The sequence below is a fragment of the Bos taurus genome, chromosome 1 (assembly GCF_002263795.3).
Source record: "Bos taurus isolate L1 Dominette 01449 registration number 42190680 breed Hereford chromosome 1, ARS-UCD2.0, whole genome shotgun sequence".
NCBI lineage: Eukaryota > Metazoa > Chordata > Mammalia > Artiodactyla > Bovidae > Bos > Bos taurus.
Window position 1 is genome coordinate 78,435,103 of NC_037328.1, and position 27,075 is coordinate 78,462,177.

At 40.0% G+C, this 27,075-nt stretch overlaps 1 protein-coding gene across 13 annotated transcripts in view; it reads right to left on the reverse strand.

Moving 5' to 3' along the window:
• Positions 1-1,069: 1,069 nt before the first annotated feature.
• The window catches only part of LPP (LIM domain containing preferred translocation partner in lipoma), a 757,855-nt gene continuing 731,849 nt past the window's right edge, over positions 1,070-27,075 (reverse strand). For 12 of the 13 annotated variants that reach the window (XM_005201494.5, XM_015471873.3, XM_059884788.1 and 9 more), the window contains 3 exons: positions 26,581-26,759; positions 20,141-20,261; positions 1,070-17,753 (listed from right to left, as the gene is read on the reverse strand). In XM_005201494.5, the coding sequence (XP_005201551.1) occupies positions 17,625-17,753; positions 20,141-20,261; positions 26,581-26,759 (429 nt within the window). In that variant the 3' untranslated portion in view covers positions 1,070-17,624. The remainder of the gene's footprint in view (positions 17,754-20,140; positions 20,262-26,580; positions 26,760-27,075) is intronic. The other variant, NM_001192591.2, reaches the window with a different exon arrangement.

The window sequence follows — 27,075 nt, forward strand, 5'->3', positions numbered from 1 at the left end:
CATGTTATATGCGCTTCTTTGTTTACAACTTTCTGGCAAGAAGTTATGAACACCCTGTGCCCTAGTGCTATATCCATCATTTGTTAATTCAGAAACACACCTTGTGTCCAGCATCTCTGAAAATGGTGGCCCCTTGTTGGACTCTCAGTTCTCTCAGCATTTGTAAGCTGAAACATGAGGCTGAAGAGATAAAACCAAAAGCCTAATTGGGAAGGAGAAGGGATACCCTTTTCTGAATTTCATAGAAGGAGTTTCACGTACCCTGTAGTTCTACTCACTCTTAAGTTTTAGACTGGACTAGGGATCAGGGTACTGGCTTAATTTGAAGCTTTGTTTAAAAAATTAAAAACAAGTGTTCAGTGAATGGTGATCTTGGATTGTTACCTTTATTTCTCACATTCTTAGCATTTTCACATAGAAAATGAGAGTAGAATCATTGCAGACCACAGACTATTAAACATGATATGATGAACTGTGAAAAGTTTTGAAAATGTTGAGTCATACTCTCCCAAGTGTCTGATTCTTTCTGTCTTCTTACCAGTTATTTGCACCTAGCTTTACTAGACTATAGACTTCTTCAAAGCAGGAACTGTGACTGATTTATATCTGTGTCCCTCAAGGAGCCTAGAGCAAAGCAGATTCTCAATGTTGGAAAAGTATACACAGAACAGATAGAATAAAAGTGTGAAAAGTCAGCCAGCCATTAGTGATGTGAGTGGAGAACTCCCCATCCGCCGCCACCACCCCCCTCTCCCCCACCACACGTACAACTCAGGAACTGATTTGCTTGGATCCAACTTAAAAGGGGAAAGTTCTTTACTTGAAAGTTTAAGACAAAGTGGTCAACTAATTCTAGAACATGTCTAACCTTAAGATGTTCTGTGCTAACAGTGGAAAAGAGTGGGTGCCTTCATATTCTTGTTGGCATCATATTTCTTTTGAGAGACGTTCCCTTTCTCAGAAGACCATATGGAAAGCAAATGATGTAAAAAATGAATCACAGTAAAAGAGGTTAGGGGGAAAGAGACAGGGATTATCCAGCTCAAAAAGAATTCCACACATAAGCAAGTAAATGTAATAACTTTATTGGATTTCTAAATATAATAACATAGTTGCAATTTTTTAACAGAAAAAAGGAATACGATTTTCATATTTATTCTTATAGAGCATTGGAAAAACAATTGATAGAAAAAACTGATAGAGGGTAAATTTAAACATGATTTAATAGAGGTGGTAATGTATAAATACAAAAGAAAATAACCCAAATCACTTGCTTATAACAGATTTTATTCTCTTACTTTTACAAGGAACCACGAGGGCTATGTTGGACTTGTCAGTGATGGTTCATGATGTAGAGGAGCGATGTAATTTGCTAAGAATAAAAAAGAGAAATCTGCATTTTGGGAATACCATGGCTCTGTCAGTATCATATATGTGAAAAAAGGCATGTTCTCTACGTGTTTTTTGTGTCGCTTTCCCTAAGTCAGAGAATGCTATTCAGATTTGTAGCAATCATGGTGGGGCTATGATTCTAGTTAGTAGGAAATTCTTGTTCTTTGACACATTTAGCATAGAGAAAACCTGGCTTAACCCCTCTTTTCCCTGATCTATCTTTTTGTAAATACCACTTAACGTTTACATAAAACTCTCTCATAGTCGTGATCAGGTTGAAACCTGGAGCAAAACCATGCTGTATCTTTCCCAGTCTATCTTGTTTCCAAGGAGAAAAAACTCTGTGGTATTCCAATGCCCCTTTTGATATCGTGGAGATTTCCAAACTCTTATCTAGCACATTTTTCTCTAACAAAATAGAAAGTGACTAGTGTTTAAAACTGAATAAAGTAAAAACATAACAAGAACATGAACAGGAAGAGCAGACAGTTTTAGAGAAGAGTATCACTTTTCTTCAAGGAGACAAGTCATCTCATAAAATGAAGACAACTAAGGAAAGATGGTCCACACTCTAGTAATGATAAAACCATGATCCGTTCTGCCCTCCTCCCTAGTTTAAGCAGTGGAGCCCCTTAGATGGAAAGTAGAATGGTGACTGATGTCAATGACACAGGAAGCACCTTCCATTGCTTGTCTCCCTTTACTTCCTGTTGTGAAATTGGGTGGGATAGGAGACAACTTTGTGACCAAGAGGATGGCAAGAGCTTCCTTGGGGAAAGGCCCACTGGAGGTACCTTGCCTTTCCAAAGCAGAGACAGAATCAAGCAAACATGGAGCTAACTGACTTCTAAGGGAAGAGAGCGACTTGGCAAGTGTAATCTGCCAGCTGGTTGAGTCAGACGACACATTGAGAAAGATCTTTTTTGGAAGCACGTCCTCCCTTCAACCCTTTTCCTAAAATCATACATAGTCTACTTTGCCCCGTTGGTCTGGACCCTCTCTTATTGCCACAGCTGGGTAGGAATCCAACTTTGTAGGCTGAGCTGCTGCTCCATTGACAATATCTACAGTTGTTATATCAGTGACAGAACCATGGAAGCAAAAGCCAGTAAATAGCATGTGCTACTATTTTTAGGAGTCAAAGTAAAGATGCTCTAAGGATCTGGCAAGGGCATTTGGCCCCCTGAGCCTCCAATTGTCAGAGCCAAGACTTTAGTTTTCACTGATGTGAGCCTGAGAGATAAAAGGAGAAGCAATGTGCTGACATTCTAAGCTCACCAATGCTAAGTTTATAAAACACACATATGACACATATCCTAATAGAGGCCCTGGCTCATTGATTCTCTTAAACAACCTTTTTTTCCTGACTAAATGTTCCAATTCCATGAAGCATAATCTATTCCCTTGAAGTAGAGTACAGGAAACCTCAGCAATATGCCACCATCCAGTAGGATAAAAATATAAAGTGGCTGTATCAGCAAGGAATGCTCAGGAAATGTGCTTGCAGCCTGTTTCACGGTGCCACTCGGGAGGGGATATTGGAAATGAGTGACTTTCTTCCATTTGGCAAGGTTTCCTTATCTTAGCACCTACTCCTTTCGATGGTGTGTTTTTGAAGGCTGCACGGTATGACTCTGGGTACCGTGTGTACATACATATGTAGGAAGAACGTCTATGTTTCTCAGAATAGGCACTTTTTGAAGGCAGTAAATCTAAAAGTAAAGTTAATAGAGCCTATATTTAGTGCTCATCTTCTCACTTTGCTGATGTGTATGCTGAACAGAAGATCACAGATTTGAGTCAGTCTCGCAAAGAGGCCGGAGTCGGCAAATGGCTATATTCAGAGCTGGGGAAGTCTTGCCAACTCAACTGTAGCTGTTAAAAGGCAGACTTGGAGAAGGTGCAATCGTTTTTCTCAAAGGTGACAGCACAGAAGGAGAAAAGCCTGTGACAAAGCCATGAAATAAAAGCTGGTGTGTGCAGCTCAGAGAAAATTACTATCCTCCCGCTTTGCATCTTCATGTCACATCTACTTCACGGCACAGATTTGCTACCAGAAAGTTCTTTCTTTTCCCTTCCTTTTTTGGGGGGGGTGCATCTCATAACTGCACATGCTCCCAGTAGAAAAGGAGGCAGCCCCAAGTCTGTTTAACAAATGATAAAGGTGAAGTTTAAAAGACAAAATAAAAAGCAAAGTAATTAATTGCATAGATAACACAGTAAAAGTTCAAAAAATCCTGTTGTGAAAGTTTTACATTTCCCTTAAGGCACATTAAATCACAAAATTTCATTTGTGTTAAATAATCAGACAATCAATGCCATCTCTAATTCTATTTGCTTTTTCATATGTTTCTTGAAAATTAATGAGGACAAATTCAGATTTTTTTGGGGGGGAGGATATTCTGACTGTTTAATAAGAATTAATTCTTGGATAATTTGCTCATCATCTTTCCCAAGAGAATAAAAGGTACCAAAAAGAAGAAAGTTATTTAAAATGATTTTTCAGTGACTTCATTATAAACTACTGGTCTTTCAACCCTTGGTTCAGACATTTCAGTTAAGTAAGAAGGCTGGCATGGTTTACTCCAGTTTCAAATTGCTATCTAGTGAGGCAGGTTCGAGGCACTTAACACTTTTTGGTAATTTCATCCTGATATGTTATTGTAATAGCATTCATCTAAAAACTAAGCAGAAGGCACAGAGGGTTAGTGAAATGCAAACACTGCCAAATATCAACTCACCTTTTCTGTGACAAAGTTAAAACATGAGGTCATTCCCATTGTTTGCATTTAAATGATAAAATCCCGTTTCCTCTCAAAGTCTGAATTTGAAGGAATGAAACATGTTGGCAGATACATCATAACCTGGCCATGCTATTCTCCTACTTCTAGTTTATAATTACTAAGGGATCATCAACTGTCACCCAAAGAGATGAAAAGGAACTGGATTTTTTCCCTTTATATTTGTCTCCTGAGAAAGAAGAAAAAGAGAAAATGTATCCAAGAAAAGCTAGCTCTCCCTCTTTTGCACTTTCTAAATTAGTTCAGAAATGGAGTGAAATGATTTGGTGAGGGAAGTCTTTAGGCTTAATATTTACTCCTTCATGATGGAGGACAAGGAGTTAAAAAAGCAACTCTTATTCTTAAACAAGAGTAGGAAGGAAAGCAGGCACTGGAGAAAGCGGCAACACAATGTATCAATAATAATCACCCAAGAATTGTTCTTATCGGACTCCCAGCAGATAGATACATAGAGACTCCAGCTGCAGAGATAAATACCTTAGTTTCCACCCCCACCTCAAATTGCTTTGGCATACTCTAAAAGATAAATGGATCCGTACAAAATTTAAATAGCTTTTTCTTTTCTTTTTTGGCAGTCACAAAATTGGGTCAGGTCTAGGAATTATTAGTTTCTTGGCCTGAAAAATCCAAGTGTTTTAAAATAAGATTTCCTTTTTGAGGCATCAGCTTTCTTGGAAGATGTGTGTGTGTGTATGAGATAGTGTGTGTGAGTGTGTGAGCATGTGTGCATGCAGATGCACGGGTGAGTGTTCTGAAGACAACACAATTGTATTTTTCCTAGTTATGAGGGGTAACATTGTGTACAATGGAGGAAGAAAAAAATGCATTCATAATTTCCTTTATATTACGTAAAGATAAACTGGAGTTTATGGCTGTCTTTATTTTTTTTTAATGAGCTGCTTTTTCATATTCAAAACTTCACTGTCCTTTTATTCCTTGTCTAAGACATCACAGGTTCCACCCAAGTGAGTCTCAGCTCAGGCATACCTACCTAGAAAATTCTGAAGAGTTCTCAAAGTGCTTCTTCTGCTAATCCACTCCTGTGTGTGTGTGGGGGGGGGGCGGGGTACATCATTGATTTTACAAGAATCATTTTCCACTCCATCAATCATAACATTAATCAAACCTCACTGGAAAATGAGGCTCCTTCCCGGTGTCTGAATGTCATCTCAGCCAAAGCCATTCAGCTGCTGCCCCCTGGCACCACCTGTATTTCCCAGGTGTGCAGACTGGAAAGGGGTGAGAAGCCACTTGTTATTTAACTCGGCCCTCATTAATCCCAGAGAATTTAGCAGAAGGATAATGAGACCGATTTGATGGATGGAAGCCTCCTGGGAAAGAAGATGCCTAGAAAGCATATTAGGTAAGCTCATTTTAAGGTTCCCTGCAGTAGATTTAACTCAGATGAAGAAAGAATATTTTTCAGTTAACAGATTTTAACTTCAAGTCAAACAACTACAATTAGAAATGAGAGGAACTGAAAACCCAAGAGGACACATCAAAAGGCACTGTTTCCAGACAGATGCTGCTCAAGTGGAGGCATACCCAGGTGTTGAACCGCCACATTTCATGTTCTAGAACATACAGGCTGGCTTCCAAGTAAGCATTCTGGAAACAACAGTACCAAACTCCCCATGATAAGCCCACAGGAAACACAAAATGACAACAGGAAGGGAAGCCCAGGCTCTCAAACAGCAAAAGGCAAGTGGCAGAATCACGATCCATCCCATAGCACTTTTTCACGGACACTTCAAGGTCAAGGTCACTTGGTTGGCTCGGCCTGATGCTATGACATACACTTGGTGGGGCCCTGATAAATGTGAGCTGAGAGAGAGGACAACATGCATTGTTTACCTGCAGAAGTTCCTGCCTCTGTGGGGCATAAATCAAAGCCCACATAAGAGAAAAATGTCTTAAGGATCAACTCACTTCTGTGTGTCGCCACTGAATTCTAAATGCGTGGCCTCCGTTGATATTCGGAACCTCACAGTTCCAGAGAGGTTTTCAGTTAATGTAAAGTAAACCGGAGTCTCCGGGGAAATCTGCTGCAGTGTGCTTCAGTGCCAGTGTTTGCTCTTCGCGGTGCCCTTCCTCACTGGCTCCGTCACACTGCCAATCAGACAGACTGCCGAGCAGTCTCCCACGAGAAGACACAGAAAATGCACGCACGCTTTGAACGGTCTCAAACCCCACAGCGCCCATATGCCTCTGCCACCTGATAGCTGGGTGATCGGTGTGAATTTCTTGGATGCCTTCAAACAGGGGCCCCGGGGGTCTGTAAGAGGCATCCAGCATGCTCTGAGGTATGTGGTGCCCTGAAAGCAGCCACTGGAGAGAACACTGGACTTGCCAGACCTGGGTACGTCCCCAGGTCTGCCACTTACCAGCTCTTATTGCTTTTGGCAAGTCACTTAACCATTCTGAGCCTTGGCTTTCTCTTTCAGGATAGGGCTATTAATAACCTTCCTCCCAGAGCTGTTTCATGTGCGAAAGCAGTTTGTAAACTATCTTAGGAATTATTATTTTAGAGCTTGGAAAGCCCCCTGCCCAGGAGACTGATGACAGCTTCTGCCAATAGGGCTCTTGGAGTCAAGGCTGGGGTGGAAGAACCTGCAAGTCTTATCGTCCCAGAGACCACTAATATATGGCGAGTGCCTGGTATAGTGTTCTGGCTGTCTTTCTACTTCCCATCTATCTTTGGTTACAAATGTCTTTGGAACAAGCACACTGTATGGATTTAGCCAACATCTTCTAAATAACTTTTGAAGTTTTGAATTTAGGATTTTGAGACATGTGGCATAAACTGTAATTAACGCCATGTTTCAACTGTACTGAACTTGTGTATAAATTTCGATATAAAACTGCAACATAATGTAACCTACTTCCTTTCACACAGAACAACTGGCTAGAGGTAATGCTTTTCAACAGAACCAGCATCTTCTGCTTTTGACATTTTCCTTGTTAGAAGTGGAAATCACACGCTGACATTTCCCAGCATTTTAAGGTCATTATCAACAGCCTGGATAACGGGAGAGTGTTTCACGGATTAGTTAGTGGGGGAAGGCATGAAGCTGTGTAACAACTGTCAGGATAGTTTTTCTTTTGAATAAGAAAGTAAGAACTGCAACCCAAAACTCATACTCTTAAACCTGACCCTCAGAAAAACCTTCAGACTATTTTTAAGGATATTTAAAGCTTTTTTTAATAATCTTCAGCTAAAAAAAACCAAAAAAAGATCCCCCAAAAAACCACAGTTTATTTTTTAAAGAAATGTGTTGCCAAAAGCAAAATAGGTTAGGAAGGAAAACAGGGAGGAAGCAATGTTTTATTATGTACTGAGATTAATTTTGTGTGGCACCAAGGAGCACGTAAGCCCCAAAGACTGATTCTGGGAGCTTGGAACCAAGTACAATGGAGGGAGTGGAAGAACTTAAGAAATAAGAGCTCCCTGATGCAGGGGATGCTCAAGCAGAGCCTGGATTTTCACTTATCAGTACATACATGAGGGAATTTTAACACCAAGTGGAATAGACAAATGTGGAGTCCTTTACAATCATGGACCTAGAAGCAACAGGAAAATACGGTGCCCTGCTTGTCATACTGTAGAGGCTCAGAAGATAGGGGTGCTTGGTGAAAGAGTAGATTATGTAGCTAAGAACCAATGAAAATGTACATTTTGTACATTACCAAAAAAGATTCCTATTCATACTGTCTGAGCTGGATTATATTTTGACAACTTTTCCTATCTTAAAATTACACAGAGATGAAAAAGCAAACGGAATCAATCTTGCTCTATGTCTTTCCCTTCTCACTGACCCTGAATATCTGGAAACCTTTTCTTCTGTGAAGGACATTCTAGAATGAGCTATACTTAAAGTGGAGGATCTTCTCTGAAAATAACCTATGCTTTCCTTTTGTTTCTGGTGCTTTACACAGTCTTCTCTAAACTTCTAAATCAAACCAGTGAATCAAGATTTTTAAGTTCACTCTTCCATGAAGATTTAACTGATGTCACTGGGAAGAATTACTTTTCCTGAAGCTATTATCACTTCCTATGGAGTGCAGACTGAACCTATCTGATTTTATTGCAGTTGACTTTAATCAAAGTTACTTAGGGGCTGATTCTCTTAAAGCGATTATTAAATGGAGGGTATGAGCAAGAGATGAATTTGTTAGGAAGACAAAAGTATAGAGAAAACATGGACTCTTCAGGGTAGTTCTTAAATGATTGAGTGGTGAAGCTGCTCACTTCATCAAGAGTGTAACAACTCTAGGTACTAACATTTGAGCCCAGAAAAATGCAAGCAAATCTCAAAAACCAAACTAGCCAGAAATATTTATGTGGAACCTATAAAGAGTCCAGAACTCTTTTTGCATATTCAGTATAGGAACACGGACAAGAAATGTTTCATTCTTGAGAAGACAAGGACAAAGTGAAAGGGTTGAACATGGACCAAGAAGTGGGAATCTAATGGATGACATATGTAAATACTAGCCCACTCCCTATGTAATTCTGAAAGAGAGGGGAATACCAGACCACCTGACCTGCCTCTTGAGAAACCTGTATGCAGGTTAGGAAGCAACAGTTAGAACTGGACATGGAACAACAGACTGGTTCCAAATAGGAAAAGGAGTACATCAAGCCTGTATATTGTCACCCTACTTATTTAACGTATATGCAGAGTACATCATGAGAAACGCTGGGCTGGAGGAAGCACAAGCTGGAATCAAGATTGCAGGGAGAAATATCAATAACCTCAGATGCAGATGACACCACCCTTATGGCAAAAAGAGAAGAAGAACTAAAGAGCCTCTTGATGAAAGTGAAAGAGGAGAGTGAAAAAGTGGCTTAAAGCTCAACATTCAGAAAACTAAGATCGTGGCATCCGGTCCCATCACTTCATGGCAAATAGATGGGGAAACAGTGGAAACAGTGGCTGACTTTTATTTTTCTGGGCTCCAAGACTGCTGCAGATGGTGATTGCAGCCATGAAATTAAAAGATGCTTACTCCTTGGAAGGAAAGTTATGACCAACTTAGACAGCATATTGAAAAGCAGAGATATTACTTTGTCAACAAAGGTCCATCTAGTTAAGGCTATGGTTTTTCCAGTGGTCATGTATGGATGTGAGAGTTGGAGTATAAAGAAAGCTGAGTGTGGAAGAACTGATGCTTTTGAACTGTGGTATTGGAGAAGACTCTTGAGAGTCCCTTGGACTGCAAGGAGATCCAACCAGTCCATCCTAAAGGAGATCAGTCCTGGGTGTTCACTGGAAGGACTGATGTTGAAGCTGAAACTCCAATACTTTGGCCACCTGATGCGAAGAGCTGACTCATTTGAAAAGACCCTGGTGCTGGGAAAGGTTGAGGGCAGGAGAAGGGGACGACAGAGGATGAGATGGTTGGATGGCATCACTGACTCAATGGACATGGGTTTGGGTGGATTCCGGGAGTTGGTGATGGACAGGGAGGCCTGGCATGCTACGGTTCATGGGGTCCAAACAGTCGGACATGACTGAGCGACTGAACTGAACTGAACCCTATGTTGACTTTGGTAACATCAAAAACAGTGAAGTACACAGAGTAAGAGGACTGTTTTACACACAAGCGAGATCTAACCTCATCCAGTTTTCACTCTCCTGGGTCTGAGTCCTTGGGGGAAATTTCCACATTGAATATCAGTTTCCTTTCAACGATTCCAATTCCATTTACTTTCAATCCTGCTGCTGCTGCTGCTAAGTCCCTTCAGTCGTGTCCGACTCTGTGCGACCCCATAGACGGCAACCTACCAGCCTCCCCCGTCCCTGGGATTCTCCAGGCAAGAACAATGGAATGGGTTGCCATTTCCTTCTCCAGTGCATGAAAGTGAAAAGTGAAAGTGAAGTCACTCAGTCGTGTCCGACAGGGTGTTTTTACCTAGCCTGACCCAAAGAGCTGGCTACATTTCACTTAGTAGACTGAAATAAAATTAGAAAATATTGTTGGGTCTAACTGCTGGAAGGAGAAGCAAATGGATGATTGAACTTGATACTATGTTGATAAATGAGGAAAAGTTGAAAGAGTGGTATCTGACCTAGAGGCAAAGATATAGACCTTAGACTTCCTGTGCATAGCTCCAGAGGCCGAATTTTGTTTAACATGAGGAAGAACTTTGGTAGAAAAAAGCTGCCCCAATAGTAGAAGGACTGCCATGAATAGTACTACAAACTAGCGAGCTCTGAAAAGATGTGGAATGGTGACTTGTTGGGAAAATAATAGGAGATTCAGGTCCTTAAAAGACCCATGAGCCTATGTTTGTCTAGGAACAGTGCTGAGGCTTGGGGTTGGCTATAGCCTTCTACGCTGGTGTAGAACAGAAGATGACACAGTGAAATCAGTGTTAATCTTGGTAGATCATTCTACTCTTGGGGCTGAAAACTGAATTTAGAAGCTACAGTTTTGTGTAGTTGTGTGTGTCATTTAATAAGACTTCTGTTTGGGTCTATTAGGTCAATGTCTAGCAAAGGAAGGTGAATGATGTTTCCACTTGCCCATTAAGTGAATTAGTTTATTGAAAAAAGTAGCAAGCACATAGTGGGTAAGGATTAATGCAACCATCTTAAAGTATTACAAAAGACGCAGTTATGGGTTTCCCTCTTCTTTCTAGTATATCTAACTTTTGCTTATAGAATGTTACAAAACTTGTGCTTATAATAAGGGTTAGAATGAGAGAGGTTTATTAGGGTAGTTAGAAACTGTTGTAAATTATGCAACAATCAGAAATAAAGAAAAAAGATTTTAGCAATTTCGTTTTTGTAACTTCATAGGAGAAAAGTCAATGAGTTTAATAAAATGCATCTTCCACACAACTTTCCACAAAATAAGCCACATGTATGTTGGATAACACAAATAGTGTCTACAACTTTTTTTGCACAGGGGCCAGGAAAGTAAAATAGAGAAAGGAGTAAGGGTCCTTCCTTTCTATACTGATAGGAAAATACGCCATTTTATATTTATTCTTCTTTGAACTTAGTAATCTAATGTTAGTTTTCTGTGCTTGCAACTAAAAAGGAGAAAAGGTACAAATCAATTCCAGTATAGCTGTGTAGGCAGGGCATTATAGAAAGCGCATGACTGGATTTGAACAAGAGATCCACAGACCAAGGCAACTCCTGTTTACTATGCTCACCAGGTACCTACATTGGAAAGGATGAGATACTCAGTGTGTGAAAACAGAAACCTCTAACCTTTAGAGATGCTTAGGGTGTACTGGAGCTTGCTTAAGACTATGTAGGAATAGGCATCGCCATCTGTCACAGGAGAGTGAGCTATGGCCCTCTTGCAAAGGGATGAAGTGAATATATTACAGAGTCTTGTGTGGTGATGGCCATGCCACAGAGAAAGAGCTCTCCTTTTAATTCTCTTCTGACAAGGAAAAAATACAGTGTTAGCCACAGTGATTTTTAAACACTTCATAAACTTAGAAATATATTTTATTTGTTTAAAAAGCTACAACTGCCAATCCTTAAAACCTCTGTGAAAATTCTGAGTTACATTCTATAAGAATCCTCATGTCAGTGTTTTAATTGTGACCTTCCCCTTCTCTCAAATTCTTCCTTCCCTCCGTATTCCTCTCTTCTTGGAGACCGGTTAAAAAACAAAACAAAACAAACAAGCAGAAAAACCTATTTATCAAAACAATATATTCACTGTGACTATTATTAAAACTGGGTAAGTTCATTTGTGTATTGATTGTATATATTAGATATGCTTTTACCTTTCTCATATGTGACCTTCCCAAAAAGGAAAATCAAGGTCAACTTGTAGACAACATTAAGGACAAAAATCAACAATGGAAATCCATTCCTAGAATTATAAGCTTTTTCCAAACAAATTTATAAAAAACAGACACAGAGGGCATGTTTTTGATCAGTATTAGCCAGAGTTCAAAAGAATCTCAGACTCAAATTTTAAGAAAATGCGTTACTGAGAAATCCAGATCCTTTTCAGGTTAGTTTTTATAAGACTACAAGTCTGTAACATGTGCTTCAGGAAAAACTATTGCTGATCTATTCCCTGTAAAATACCGTGCCTGAAGTATTAGGGTTTAATATGATTGTCATGGGAAAAAATGCTGATACGTGTAAAAATTCCAGAAGGATAATATGGAAAATTCTCAAGTTTCATTGATCTAAAATAACATGCCATCACTTAAGAACACGATTGTCTTGTTGGTCAAAATGCTTAGGATTAAAAAAAAAAAAACAAAAAACCTTAAGCTAGTCTTAGAAAGATCACTTTGCCTATAGCTGAGAAAAGTAGGCCAGTCATAAATGAATTTGCCAAGAACTCTGTGATCTGAATCCCTGATGAAAACTCATTAAAATAAAACCCAAAGACTCTATTATCTCACCTCACTTTATGAATAAACACAGTTTGGAAAAATATGCCTTTCTAAAGAAAGGATTTATGGATGCTGCATATATTTTGCGGTACAATTCTTCTCCTAATATGATCATAATTCCATAAGGATTGTAATGTACTGATTTAATTTATTTATGAAAAGTCCAATCAGGATAACACTAATGAGTAGAAATGTTAAGGAATAAGAAGGAGACAAGGAGGGAGGGGGAGAGGGGGAGGGAGAGAGAACTCTCACCAGGTCACACAGCTTTAATCAGATCACTTTTTAAAGGCTGAAACAATAAGCAAACTAAACAACAGCCAGGCTTCCCAGGCAGCAGAGTGGTAAAGAATCCACCTGCCGATGCAGGAGAGACATGAGAGATACCAGTCCGATCCCTGGGTCAGGAAGGAGGAGGAGGAAATGGCAATCCACTTTAGTATTCTTGCTTGGAAAATTCCACGGAGAGAAGAGCCTAGAAGACTACAGTCCACGGGGGCACGAAGAGTTGGGCACGACTGAGCAACTGAACACAGCATGCAGCAAATAACAGCCTTGTGAGAAAAGTTACCTGACAAGGAAATGACTTGACCTGATATATTCATGATTGCACCATAATAATGACTCAGAACCAAGATCCTCAACTGGTTCTGTATACTATTAAAATTAAAAAAAATAAAAAACAGCAAACCAAAAGACTGTGGCAATTAAAGCGGTATGCTGAATAGATCAAGTGGAAGTACGTCTTCATTGCTGACTAAAACTAGAGTAAGACCACTAAATAAGACCACTTACTCACTAACAACACCTAAGACATCACCTGTGGCATAAGAATGCTTAAAAATGTTGTCCTAATTTAGTACCATAAGGTACTTCCCAAGAGATGGCGAGAACAGAAATACTGCTAGAATACATTAAGATGAAGAGTTCAGACATCTCTGGATTTTGACTTTTCAATGAGTACATCTTTGAGATTTGGGAGGGTTATTTATGTGAAGACTCTTCAGAGGAGCATTCATAGTAGTGTAAAGTTTTCTTTAAAAATAAGGCACAAATGCATGTTGCTCTCTGATTGTCTCCCGTGAAAGTGCACCAAAAGAGCGATCTTAGGAAATGAACTTGAGGCACATTTTGCAGAGGTATATCTTTTCCAGCCTCCTGGTTTCCTACAGATGGCTAAAGCAGGGTATGGAACATGCTGTCATATTTCATTCATAACACACATGTACTGAAGCTCTAGGCAACAGATGGACAATCGCTTGTTTAAACTACAAATGTGAAATACTAAGGTAGCATAGCAATATTTCTAGAAATGTATATGGAAAAAAAAGCCTTTCCAAGCCAAGAGAAATGGTGAGAGGCTGTGAGGTTACATCAGTGTTTCCCTGATCTTCCTAGCAGCTGCCATGGTTTCCCCAACACCCTTCAAAACTTGATAATGGAGGGATCAAGGGGCAGCCCTAATGCAGATTTGACAAGAGAAGCCTAAACCATATCAAATAGAAATAACACTGTTATTCCTGGCTGGTTCACATTAATAGGATTTTTATTAACTAGGAAAACTGTTGGGAGTTGTGTTTTCAGAGTCCTGTCTATATTCCATAAACCCTCTACGACAGCCCCATGGTAAAATGCTCTCTTCCTTCCCCTGAACCCAAATACAAAATACTTGTTTAAATGCAATTAGAATATTATATACTTGAAACATCATCGCAAACATCTCTGCAGAATCTTAGATAGTGAGGAAACAGTTATAGTGTTTATATCTCCTCTGTATTCATCAGCATACACACAACGAAGTCATTTTGATCAGAGAAGTTGCTCTGGTAAAAACAATTTTTTAATGAAAGGAAAAAGAACCCACATCATTGGGCTGCAGAGACGTCCAGGATCTCAAAGCTTTGATGCATTTAGCTGGAACATATGACTTATTTTGAGTTTTAAAGGCCAATCTGTTCACAGATGAGACTCCATACTGAGTCAGTCTGAGCTGGGGATCCAGGTGGTGGAGAAACCTGACTATAAAACAATCTGCAGAGCCCAGGACATAGTGGGTTTTTTCTCCTTTTCCATGTCTCTCATGTTACATGGAATTGCCAAATATTTCTGTTTGTGACAATTTTTTTAAAAACCAGTATATTTTTTAGTATATTTTTACAAGCTTTCTCTTATAGACTCTATGATTTTTTCTATTATCTATGTCTTTAAATGATAACAATCAAGACAACATATCATAAGACAGTAGAATTATAATCCTTAAGGCACTAGATCTTTATATCTGTTATAGGCATCATTTCATGTAGCTAAAACAGTAAAGAGTGATTTGGCATTGCTGATACCAAATGATTAATAGAAGACAAGAAAGCAATATAAATCATATAATTAAGAAATCCTGAAATAAAATATTTTAGGATCCTTTCCTTATACCTTGTGAAAGAAAAAAATCTAAATCTAAATATTCTGTATATGTAGGTGTGCACATTCATTATTATAAAAGTATGATAAGTCTATATTAAAAAGAGATTTACTTTAAAAATCTTTGGTAAAGATACTCTGAGGTTACGTGATAAAAACGCACTATAAAGATTGTAAGCAAGCACTATTCTGGCAGTGTCACAGTGAGGGGCCTGTAACAGCCTTTTCTTATAACTCTCTTTTTTCTTGGCATGTAAACATTCAGTTACATAAGAACTTAAACCAACTTGTAACCAACAAGTAGAATGTTACTGCATTTTTATAGTATAAATATTTCATAAATCCTCCCTCTTTTGGCAAAATTCATAAGACTGTATTTTAAGAGATAAACTCCACCCCTCAATAAATTGGGCTCTTTCCTTTTGACCAAAAGATATATTTTTTCCCCAAGTATTTCATAAAAAACAAATTGCTGAAGCAATTCAAGCTGATTATAGATAGTATCACCCCAATTGTCTAATGGTCAGTACTCTTTGAGGTCATCAGCATGGTCTCTCCTTTCATTTGGAAGACAGAAATTCAGTGATACAGTTGCCATTGTATCCTAAAATCCACATGCTGCCCAAAGTAGACCTCTTGTATCTCACATTATGAGAAATGTGAGGTCAAGGACAAGGGAATCAAGGTAAGGAAAGCACAGTGGTCAAAGGACCCTTTGAAAAGCTCTAGCTGTGGTCGTTCTAAAACAAAACTGGTAACCAAAGCAAATGAGCCACAGATTGACTTACAAGAGCCATAGGCTTAAGGATATCTTATTGGGAAAAAAAAAAAATGAACCACCTTTATGATTATTCCTACTAAAGTAAAATAAATGTAATTGGGATGCTTGAGGTCTGGATTGCAATGCAAAACATTCACAAATAATTTTTCATTTCTGAGTGTTAAAATTAAAAAACAAAGTCAGACTAGAAAAGTTTATCACTTTCTAATCATGAAAAAGATCTTTGTGGAATCAAGGAAGGGTATACGGGGGAATGTAGCTATATTTGTTATATTTGATTTCTTAAACTGGGTATCACAGAGATCCATTATATTATTATCTATATTTTTGTTATATTTAAAATACTTTGTACTTTAAAAGTATATACTTGCAGAAAGTTTTTAAAAAGGTTGACCTAATCTTAAAAAAGATTTGAACAAATCTTAATCCAAAATACTTTGTTTACAAGATGGTAACCTGCTATTAAGAGAAGGGTCCTTCCTTAAAGGAAACGTGTTAGAACATTAAAAAAAAAAAAAAATGTATGTGGTTCTGCAGTTAGCAGGCAAGCATTTCATTGCCTCAAAAGAATCTGACTAAAGATTCTAGACTCTGCATATTTTTACTTCAAAAAGGCAATTTCTTTTCAGTGATTGTCTATGAAAGTGTGGTGTAAATGTCACATCAGTGATATGAAAATGTCTCCTGCAATATGTATTTTGAGTTGCAGAAGAATTATAAGAATGATGAAACTGTGGTTTCACAACCTCTTCAAGTTTCCTGTCTTTTTAAGGTAAACTAAACAAAACCAAGACAATTTTATGTGCCCCGATTTGCAATTGTCAGGTAAAATGGACCTAGGCCTGGAAAAAAAAAAAAAAAAACGAACAGTTGTCTATAGAGATCTTCCTCTAGAGGAACACAGCTACACATTCTGGTGGTTGTGTTTGTATGTCCTCCCTCCCCAAACAAACAAACAAAATGTCACAACATATCCGATATGAAAAGTGGAGCAGTATTGGAAGTTATATTCTAGAGAAAACCAAGTCTGTCCATATTATTATATCCAGGTAGCATGGAAAATAAAATTTTAATATTTGAGGCATAATAATGCCTTTTCAAATGTAACCCCAAAATGCTTTTTCCAGCATACCCCATCTGTAATTTCTGCAGAAAAAATATTGAAGTTTGGTTCTCTCTCACCAATATCTATTTTCAAATGAGTCCCACCACTGGTCATTATAGATTTTGAATTGGGATGGCTGCAAATTCAGCTTCTTTTAATCTACATAATTTACAGTTTAAATTCTTTATAACCTGACATAAAATTGTGCATTTTCTCCCCAAGGGACATGACTAGTTTAGAGCAATAAAAGACAATTTTTTTCAATACACAGAAAATGAATGACTATCTTTTATGATCGCTGGCAGTGTGGAAGTGATAGGATGGAGCCTTCAAGCCGAAAAGCACCTGGGAGTTGGCAGACTTCCCCAGGAAAAACTGTGTGACAGCAAATACCACACTAAAAAAAGCCATTCAACCAGATGAAAAGTGAGACAAACATAGGGATTAAAAGTTAAAGGAATGCAGAAGTGAATGGGATGGAGCATAATCCGTGCAAAAATGTGCAAGTCCTTGGGAACAAAGGCCTATCAAGGTTCTACATGACTAACTGTGAAATGTGTATTGTAAGAACTTAAAAAAAAAATCTCATATTCTAGGTGTTTCTACAGAAAGGTTAATAGTGGATGAAGTAGAGACCATCCCATAGCTTGATTGCCTTTCCTTTCTTTTCCTATTTCTCTTGTCATATTTTTCTTGTGTTTCATCCTTCTCGGATCCACCAACTAACCGCTAAACAGGCGACTGGATTTAAAGGTCAGTGCTGGCCTTGGCGGTCAACACCCTGATGCGGGCAGAGTTGCAGGTCTTGCAGAGGATGTGTCCATCTAGCGGGTAGCAGCCTTGGTTATCTCCTTCAGACAGGAGACCACCACAATCCTGGAAGAAGGAAGGCAGAGGGAAAGGATGTCAGTGAAAATGGAAACAAACTCCTCTGTTCATGCAGAGCTTCCATAAAGAGGCCAATCACTACCTCTTCTCTTCCCCAGGACATCATATGATATGTGCATTAAGTTGAAGCAGAGGCTGGGGACATAAACAAGAACAGGGTAAAATGACCTTTCTGACGTCACACAAAAGGAAATACAGGTACAGAAGGAGAAAAACCCGAGGGCCTAGGCTCCCAAGTAGTTTTTCCCTTCACCCAAACAATAAGAACAGGAGAGAATAAATCTTTATCACTTTTGATTAATTTAAAGATTTTTCAAAAGTAATATACAAGTGCAAGGACAGAATCTTGTGGTAATTCCAGGTCAGAAGCTAAGTTGCAGAGCGACTCCTGCTAAGCAGCGGGCCATCAACAGGCTCTGCATACTTACTCCAACTTTAGAAAGAAAAGAAAATCCTAAGGTTTGGGGTGGGTGGGGGGAGTGGGGAATGATCCATTGTACTTTCTAAAGGATACAGCACAGTGTAGAGGGATGAGTGCAGGATGGGGGGACAGGGCCCTTGGGTACCACCATTCGTTCTGCTCCTGCCTCTGTCACTGCAGGCAAGGCCAATAGCCACTCTGAAAATTATTCCCACAATTCCTACCTCACTGAGATGTTAGGAGGATCAAAGAGGAAAATGGATATGACTATACTTTGAAAAAAATGCCAAGAGCCATATAACTGTAAAGAATTATACTACTGTTAATAGTACCTGAGCATCCATTTTGAAAAGTGTTATATGACAGTTAAATGCTGACCTTCACCTTTAGAGGAAACAGAAATTTCTTCGGAAAAGAAAAATATAGTATTTCATCTTGTGGTGTGTGCCCTTGCTAACTGTGGTAGAAACTCTTCTAGAAGGTCACGACTGCTGTGTGCCTCACCTCTATTGTCTTCTATGACAGCAAGGGAGGGGGGGGTCACTGAGGTTCCTATCTGAATTTGACAAATATTGAAATGTAAGTTCAAAAAGGGTATCATCCAGAACACAACAGCAGGAGCAGCAGCAGCAGTGATGGCCCCTATAGTTATTCTTCCCAAGAAGGCCAGCCTTATGAATGAACAAGCAGATATTCTGGAGATCTAGAGACATTTGGGGAAACTGAGTGATGGAATTAAACAGAACCTTTTGATCATAATAAACAGAAAGAAATTACATAAATGACATGGTTTTAAGCCTTTAATGACCTAACATTAACCGTTACCTGGGCACCCTAAAGACCCCAGAGTCGACTGCAGTGTTGAAACTCAACTGTTAGCACCTTGAATCTTAGAACCAAAGGAGCCAATACTGGAGCATCCAGAACAAGCCTGTTTTACACGTGGGGAAGTGAGCTATGGAGAGGGAAGTGATTTGTCTAGGGTGATGGAGGTCTGCCTCCTTTTAATTCAGTGTTCCTCCCATTCTACAGTCTTGATTCTAAGACACATGTGCAGCACAAATTTATTTTGTACTGCTATCATTTCATCTGGGAGGAGAAAAGGTACATCTCACACCACTCTTAGAACAAACAACAAAACCATGAAAAGTCAAAGCCTGTTGGCACATAGAGCAAGTGTGTCTAGAAATAGTGGGAAGCCTGCCTCCATTGAACCTCAGTTTCTCCAACTGCAAAGTGAACTCTAGGTTTTCCACACTTACAATTCAGGTCAATTCTAAGGCTAGACATTTTTATTGCTCTTTAGTCATAACACCTAGTGTAAAAGCTGGACGTTTTTTTATTTTCTTTGCTCATATTAAGGCCAGAGAGAGGCATGCAACTGGGGCTGCAGGAGCGAACAAAGCACACTGCATAAACTGGGTGATCAGCTACAGCTCAGGTGGTAGATGGAATTACTGCAGTCCTAGAGGCTAGGGGCAGCTCTGCCAGCCTCACCGCCCATGTCTTGGGAAAATCTCATGGGACTAGACGAGCCATTGTCATGAGGAGGTGGTAATAAGGTAGTTCATATTATCTCTTGCAGATAGAAGGGGGAGCTGCTAACTGCTGCACTCAGAAGGTCTGGTAGAAAACAAGAAAGCTGCTTCAAAAGAGAGGCCCTGGGCAAGTCATAGGACTAGGATAAAAAAATGCTTTGAAGTCATTTTCTGAATGTGGTGTCCTTTTGATACCCAGATTAGAGGAGAAACACTTGCTGCTCTTTGCTATATACATGATGACATGGCCCTCGGGCAAGAAATCTCTCGTCACTTCCAACTGGGGTCACAGGTCTCCTGTAAAACCCAAGTTGAATGAACACAGGCATTAAGGGCTCTCTTAGATTTTATAATTGTGATATTTATAAAAATCTGGCTCTGATGGCCTGGCAGGGGGTGGGGCGCTGACCACAGACCTCACACCGGTAGCAGTGAACATGGAAATCACGATCCAGAGCCACAATCCGGACAGTCTCCTCCTGGCCAGGGGCAGGCATGATAGGCTCCTTGCACACAGAACAGCGGGGAGCAAATTTCCTGAAAGAGGAGAGATAGTTCTGGTTAGATACTGAACTTAAGCACTGACAAAGAAGTGAAAACAAGAGAAAAGAAAAGGTGCAAACCAAGAGCCAGGACATCTGGTCTATCACCTCGTGTGACCTTGAGCAAGTCACCTTCCTTCCCTGGGTCTCCTTCCTTAGCTAAAATAGGGGATTTATATTCAATGACTGTTAAGGTTCTTCTAAATCATAAATATTGTGATATTTGGGGAAGTGGGAGATGAGTGTGTGAACTGCGTCTGCATAACACACACTGAGTGGCCCGATGCAATTCACACAGGCCACTCAGCGTGTGGCATGGCATTCACCTGTGGAAAGATTGCAAATACAAATCCTGGGCTGGATCAAGCAGAGGGAAGAATGAAGGTCTTGGCAGCTCCTACTTGTTTCTGACTTTTGCTTCTAGACCTTGTATGTGCTTACTGGGCTCTACCCAAATTTCCTGAGGGTGGTAAGTTTGCCTCACTCCAAATTATTAGAGCGTTTTTCTTAGAATTGTGTGTATGTATATATATACACACATATATGTATATATATATACATACATAAGTGTGTGAAAGTGAAAGTCATTCACTTGTGTCCGACTCTTTATGACTCTGAGGACTATACAGTCCATGGAATTCTTCAGGCCAGAATACTGGAGTGGGTAGCCTGCCTTTCCCTTCTGCAGGGATCTTCACAACCCAGGGATCGAACCCAGGTCTCCCACATTGCAGGCAGATTCTTTATGAGCTGAGCCATGAGGGAAGCCCCATATATGTATGTATGTGTATATATATTGATACACATACACATGATTTTGAGGTCAACTATTGGTGAGAAATTTTAATATATCCTAACTTTTAATAGGAGAAGGCAATGGCACCCACTCCAGTACTCTTGCCTGGAAAATCCCATGGATGGAGGAGCCTGGTGGGCTGCAGTCCATGGGGTCGCTAAGAGTCGGACACGACTGAGTGACTTCACTTTCACTTTTCACTTTCATGCATTGGGGAAGGAAATGGCAACCCACTCCATTATTCTTGCCTGGAGAATCCCAGGGACGGCGGAGCCTGGTGGGCTGCTGTCTATGGGGTCGCACAGAGTCGGACACGACTGAAGTGGCTTAGCAGTAGCAGTAACTTTTAATATTCCCTAACTCTTAATATTCCTTATATGGCTAATGGGCATAACATTTTTTTTTTCTTATAACAGATCAATAGGCTGCAAATACAGGCCATGCATCCATTTGTATCTTCTAGAAATTAGGTGTGCCATTTATGAAAGTGTGAAATCAGACATGATTTGCAATGGACACAGATAACTGAAAAGATTGAAAAAGAAAGAAAGACCGTGCAACTCAGTTTTTTCATGGTAACGCTTTTAAGATTAATGATGTTAAATTTTATCTATTTGTAGAGAGACTTAAAAAGAAATAATGATAGTAATCTAACACTTTGCAGAGCACTTTATGGTTGTCAAAGCATTTTTACATACATTATACTCTATATGTACATATTAATTTGCCTGGCAGCACCCAAAAGGCATCTGTATGGCTGCAATCTAAATAAATATGAATTAAGCAGCAGATCAATTGATTGCTATGAAAGAAAAATTAAAAGGATCATGGTACAACTGCAGGAGTAATCAGAGTTGTTATAATTGGCATTTTATGCAAGAAGTTAATACTCAGTGGCAAAAAAAAACTGCTTTGGACTACCTGATTATTTTTGAATCTGGGTCATCAGTAGTGAAATAAGCAGGCTTCTGGAATCAGCTGTAAAATCTCCTTTCCCCAAACCTACTGGGACCATAAACTTTGAGGTCAGAAGTGTGTCTAGCCTATCACTGTATCTGTGAGCCTTCCCCAATGTCCTCAAATAGGATTACTTACTCCTTGAGGATAAAATATCTTTCATTGAGTTTGCCTATTTTAGTAGTAATTATTTGGATATCTTTGGAGACCTCAAAACTGTGAGCTTCCAAAGAACAAGGTTTGCTTTATTTCTGAGTTTCTAGAAATAACTATTGTGACTGGTGCTGAAGATAGAAAGTCAGACAGTATTTAATGGAATGAAGTATTTGCTATATTCTGCATAAAAAGATATTGCTTAGGCCTTTATGTTCAACCTCAAGGTCTTTCCTCTTTGGAAAGGTATGAACAGTATTCTTGCTGAGTAATGATTCTTTCTTACCAACTAGCCTCATTAGATGGGAAAAGGTAAAGGGTAGAGACTGGAAGTGGCTTCCACAGTCCCCATGGTGTTCCCTGGACAGCATTTTAAGGACTCTGAAAACTCCCAGGTGGTCTATTTAAAAACTTGGCTCACTAAGCAGACAATAATAATAAAATTAATTTGATAAAAAACACTTCTGATGGTTAAAATAGCTACCATTTATTGTGTACTTATTGTATGCCAAGTCTTGTTAAGAACTCTATATACTTGATCTTATTTTTTTTACTGATAGAAAACATGAAGAAATACTTTTTTTTTTTTTTTTAATCATTTCTGCTATACAGCCATGGGAGCCAAAGCTCAGAGAAGGACGGTCTCTTATTTACTGGGTCCTGGCACATTTCTAGCAATCCACAAATGGATGCTGATTAAACAAATAGATGCATGTAACATCCCTGATCAGAAAGATCAGACAGTGGAATAAAAGCTCAACACAATGAAAGAGTGATTTAAATAAATCTGCTTTTCTGAGCCCACTGTCTTGGAACTGGGAATACAGAAATAAACTAAGACTCCAGCAGTCAGACTGGTGAGGGACCTCTATATATTTCTGTATTTGTTCTGTTAACATATATGTGTACTTGAGTGGGTTGTCATTTCCTTCTCCAGGGGATCTTCCCAACCTAGGGATCGAACTTGGGTCTCCTGCGTTGTGGGCAGACACTTTACCGTCTGAGCCACCAGGGAATCCCATGCATATCCTATCATACTGCAAAAATGATTTAAAGGGGTTACTGTAAAATTGTGCATGTGCATTTTTTTAATCACTAATCAGCTATGTTAAGTGCTATCTATAGTGGATTTACAAAACTATAAAACATAGAGAAAGAGATCTAAATTCAAACATGGAGCTAGGGAGAGTTTGAGATCAGAGGAAGCTTCTTTGTGTGTGCTGTGCTCAGCCATGTCTGACTCTTTGCAACCCCATTGACTGTAGCCTGCTAGGCTTCTCTGTCCATGGAATTTTCACTAGATGATAATTGGGTTGGGCCTTGAAAGATGGCCATTTAGGTGAAATGGGAAAGTAAGTCTGTGTGTGTTTGTGTGTGTGTGCTGTGTATGGGTGTGTATTGGGGGTGAGGGTGGGATACAGGCAGTCTGCCAGGAAACTAGTTTGAGCAGTCATCTGAAATGACACATGGGAAAGAGTTTCTGCCTAACAGGATGGGGGATTTGGGCCAACGCCGACTGAAGGTGGTTATGGAGGGGATGGCCCATTAGCAAGGCTTTAAAAATAGCATTTCAGAAGCTTGTTACTCAGAGTGCAGTCGAAGACCACCTGGGAGCTGGTCAGAAATGCAGAATCTTAGGCCCCCACTCCAGATCTCCGGAACTAAACTTTGCAGTTTAACGAGATCTGTGACTGTAAGCACGCTCAAGTTTGGGAAGCACCAGTGTAAAGGACAGGATTCTAGGCAGGGGAGATAAACCCCTTCTCCTGGGCCTCCTGCATCTCAGCTTCTTCTCCCAGGCTGCTCTGGCTACAGCCAAACAGAGCTTCCTTGAGTGCAGAGAAGCCATTCTTCACTCTGTGCCCTTCTTTAATGCCTGAGCTGTTCCTTCGCTCAGTAAGCTGCATTTCCCATTTAAAACACTCTGCTTCCAGAAGCCCACTCAGGCCCCAGTAATCTCTTCTGGCCTTGACAGCTCAAACCCTTGCCTGTGCCTCACCTCATCACTTTCATAGTCTTTTTTGCCTGATCTCACACATTACCTGCACTTCTTCTCTTCCTTCCTCCTGTCAAACTCCTTGCTGATCTGGGCTTCTCTCTACGAATTTCTACTTATGCAATTTCTTTCCTTTAGCACTTAGCACAGTGATAGGCACATAGAGGGCTCTTCATAGATGTGGTTGAATTGAAATGGAAAAGCATTTCCTGCTGCTGCTGCTGCTAAGTCACTTCAGTCGTGTCCGACTCTGTTTGACCCCATAGACGGCAGCCCATGAGGCTCCCCCGTCCCTGGGATTCTCCAGGCAAGAACACTGGAGTGGGTTGCCATTTCCTTCTCTAATGCGTGAAAGTGAAAATCAAAGTGAAGTCGCTCAGTCGTGTCCGACTCTTCGCGACCCCATGGACTGCAGCCCACCAGGGTCCTCCATCCATGGGATTTTCCAGGCAAGAGTACTGGAGTGAGGCATTTCCTAGAAGCTCACAAATGGGAGATCTGTTCAGAATGACCAAGTATCTGCAGAAGGCAGCTGCATCTCCTCTCTGTAACCCACTTGCCTTAGCCATGCAATGTCTACCCTGGGTTGGACTTATAGCTGCTTTCTGTTCCAGTCTTTCAAGAACCAGAAACAGAGTCCTTTAAAATATATCTTTTATTTTTCTTTTTGGAAATGGGGAAAAGAGCAAAAAGCTTCTCCCCCTGCATACCTGCCGATCATGGAGACAACATTATTTTGAATAGTTTGCATTTTAACTTCCCATTGAATTAGCGATGGTAGGGACCATTGGGGGTTTGGGATTCTTTATCCCTTTTAATTGCTCAAGTGTGCCTTCCTGGAGTGTTCAGACCCAAACACACGTCACCAGTCACAAGTCTCTAATTATGCTCCCCACTCCTCGAAATGAAAGATAAATGGCATAGATATAAACCTACATTTGTCAGAATTGACTTCCTGTTTTAATTGAGGGGTGTAACATATCAGTCTTTTCCAGCAACAGAAACATGTGTGCTCTGATTATATCTATCAGTCTTTCTTGGATTAGAGTAAATCTAAGAAAGGAGAGAAACAGTGACAGAAATACACTTCCCACTGGTATCTTTTCACTTCCCTTAAATAGATGCAAGTTTTTTTTTTTTTTATGTGTAATTAGAAGCTAAAAATATCAATAACATGAAGTACAATTTATGCTGTGACTGCCCTTTCAAAGTGAGCCAGCCCTTCCTTGTCTAATTCAGGTTGAAAATTCCTGCCTCTGGATTATTATTTTTTTTTTTTAATTCATTCAGCCTCACATCTTTTGGTGAGGTTTTCACTTTCTCTGCTACTTGGAAAGTGGTCAGAAAATTCTTTTTTCAAAATATGAATCTCAGGTCCCCAGGCTGCTTGCGGCAAGTACCTCCTGGTTGTTGACAATAGAGCAATGAAAATTAACCCACAAGACTGTATATTTGGAGGGCAATAGAACCCAAACTGGCAAGCCATACAGATTCATCTCTTTGCAAGCCTCAGATGATTCTTGTGTTTGCTGGACAAAACTTCCGTGTCTGCCATTTATAAACCCCACCTAAAGCTGTCATACCGTTCCTGGGAATATGCAACAAATGTGATCAACCAACAAATTGGTCAAATAAGAATAAGCAAAATACAAAGCTATACAATTTTCATGACCACTACGGCTATCATAAAAGAGGACTCTACAAAGGAGAGAAGTGAGGAAGTGGGGATATATTTTTCTAGTCTTGATCTTGAGGTTCTACTTTCTAATTGTTCTCAAAAGATTAGAAAATATCCTGAGGAAGAGGACCTGGGCTAAGAGCTTAGGGGAGGGTATGCATATGTTGATAATGGCATAAAACCACCTCCAAATATGCAAGAGGCTTTCTTTAGCAAGAGGGGCTGACTTGTTCTCTCAATAATTCAAATGTTCTCCCCCTATAACTTCCTATGTGCAGAGTGGAAAAGACATGGCTCTAGAGAGAACCCTAGGCTGTCTTGGATGGGAAACTGGTCTGGTCTAACTGAACAAACTGAAGAGCTCAGAGAAAACTGGGCAATTTGTCCACTGGCTCACAGCTTGTTCACGTTTAGGCCAGGGAGAGCTACTCTGTGATCCTGGCTCGTCAGTAATATGTTCTGTGGCTGACTCAACTTTCTTACAATTAAGGTGACACAAACATGTGATGGATAAGCCCAAGGGAAGCTTTGAAGCAGAGGCCACACTGGAGGACCACACGGATTACTTGATATCACTTTCTGCATTGGAGGAGGGAATAAATAACTTCTTTCTAAGGTCCCACCAAATCCGGAGATTCTATAGCTTGGAGAGAGAAGAGTAGACCATAAGCCAGGCAGTAAGACCAGACCCCAAGAGGACCATCAGGCAGCAGAAGGGAGAGTAGATCGCCTACTTGTGGAAGTCCTCAATGCAGTGGATGAGGCCACCAGCATCCACGGTGAATGGGATCCCATCCAGGCTGCGGTGGCACATCACACAGGTAAAGCAGTGAGGATGATAAGCCTTCCCTGTGGCTCGGAGAATCCGCTCCATGATGGGCTTGGAGCAAACGCTGCATTGCTCCAGGGTATTCTAGGGAGGAAAAGAAAAAATGCCAATGTTAAGCTGGGATGTAAGGAGCTCCACTTATATAGTAACTTAGAGCATGACAAGCAGTGTTCCAGAACATATGGGCTCATGTGCTTTCACATAGTATTTGGAGAAAGGCAGAGTGTTTATTACAGAGAGAGCATGAAACAGATGGATCAAGTAGCTCTTCTAAGGCCATGCAGATGTGTTTTGTGTATTAGTCACTAAAGTCTGTCCAACTCATTAAGATCCTATGGACTGTAGCTCTCCAAGTTCCTCTGTCCATGGGATTTCCCAGGCAAGAACACTGGTGTGGGTT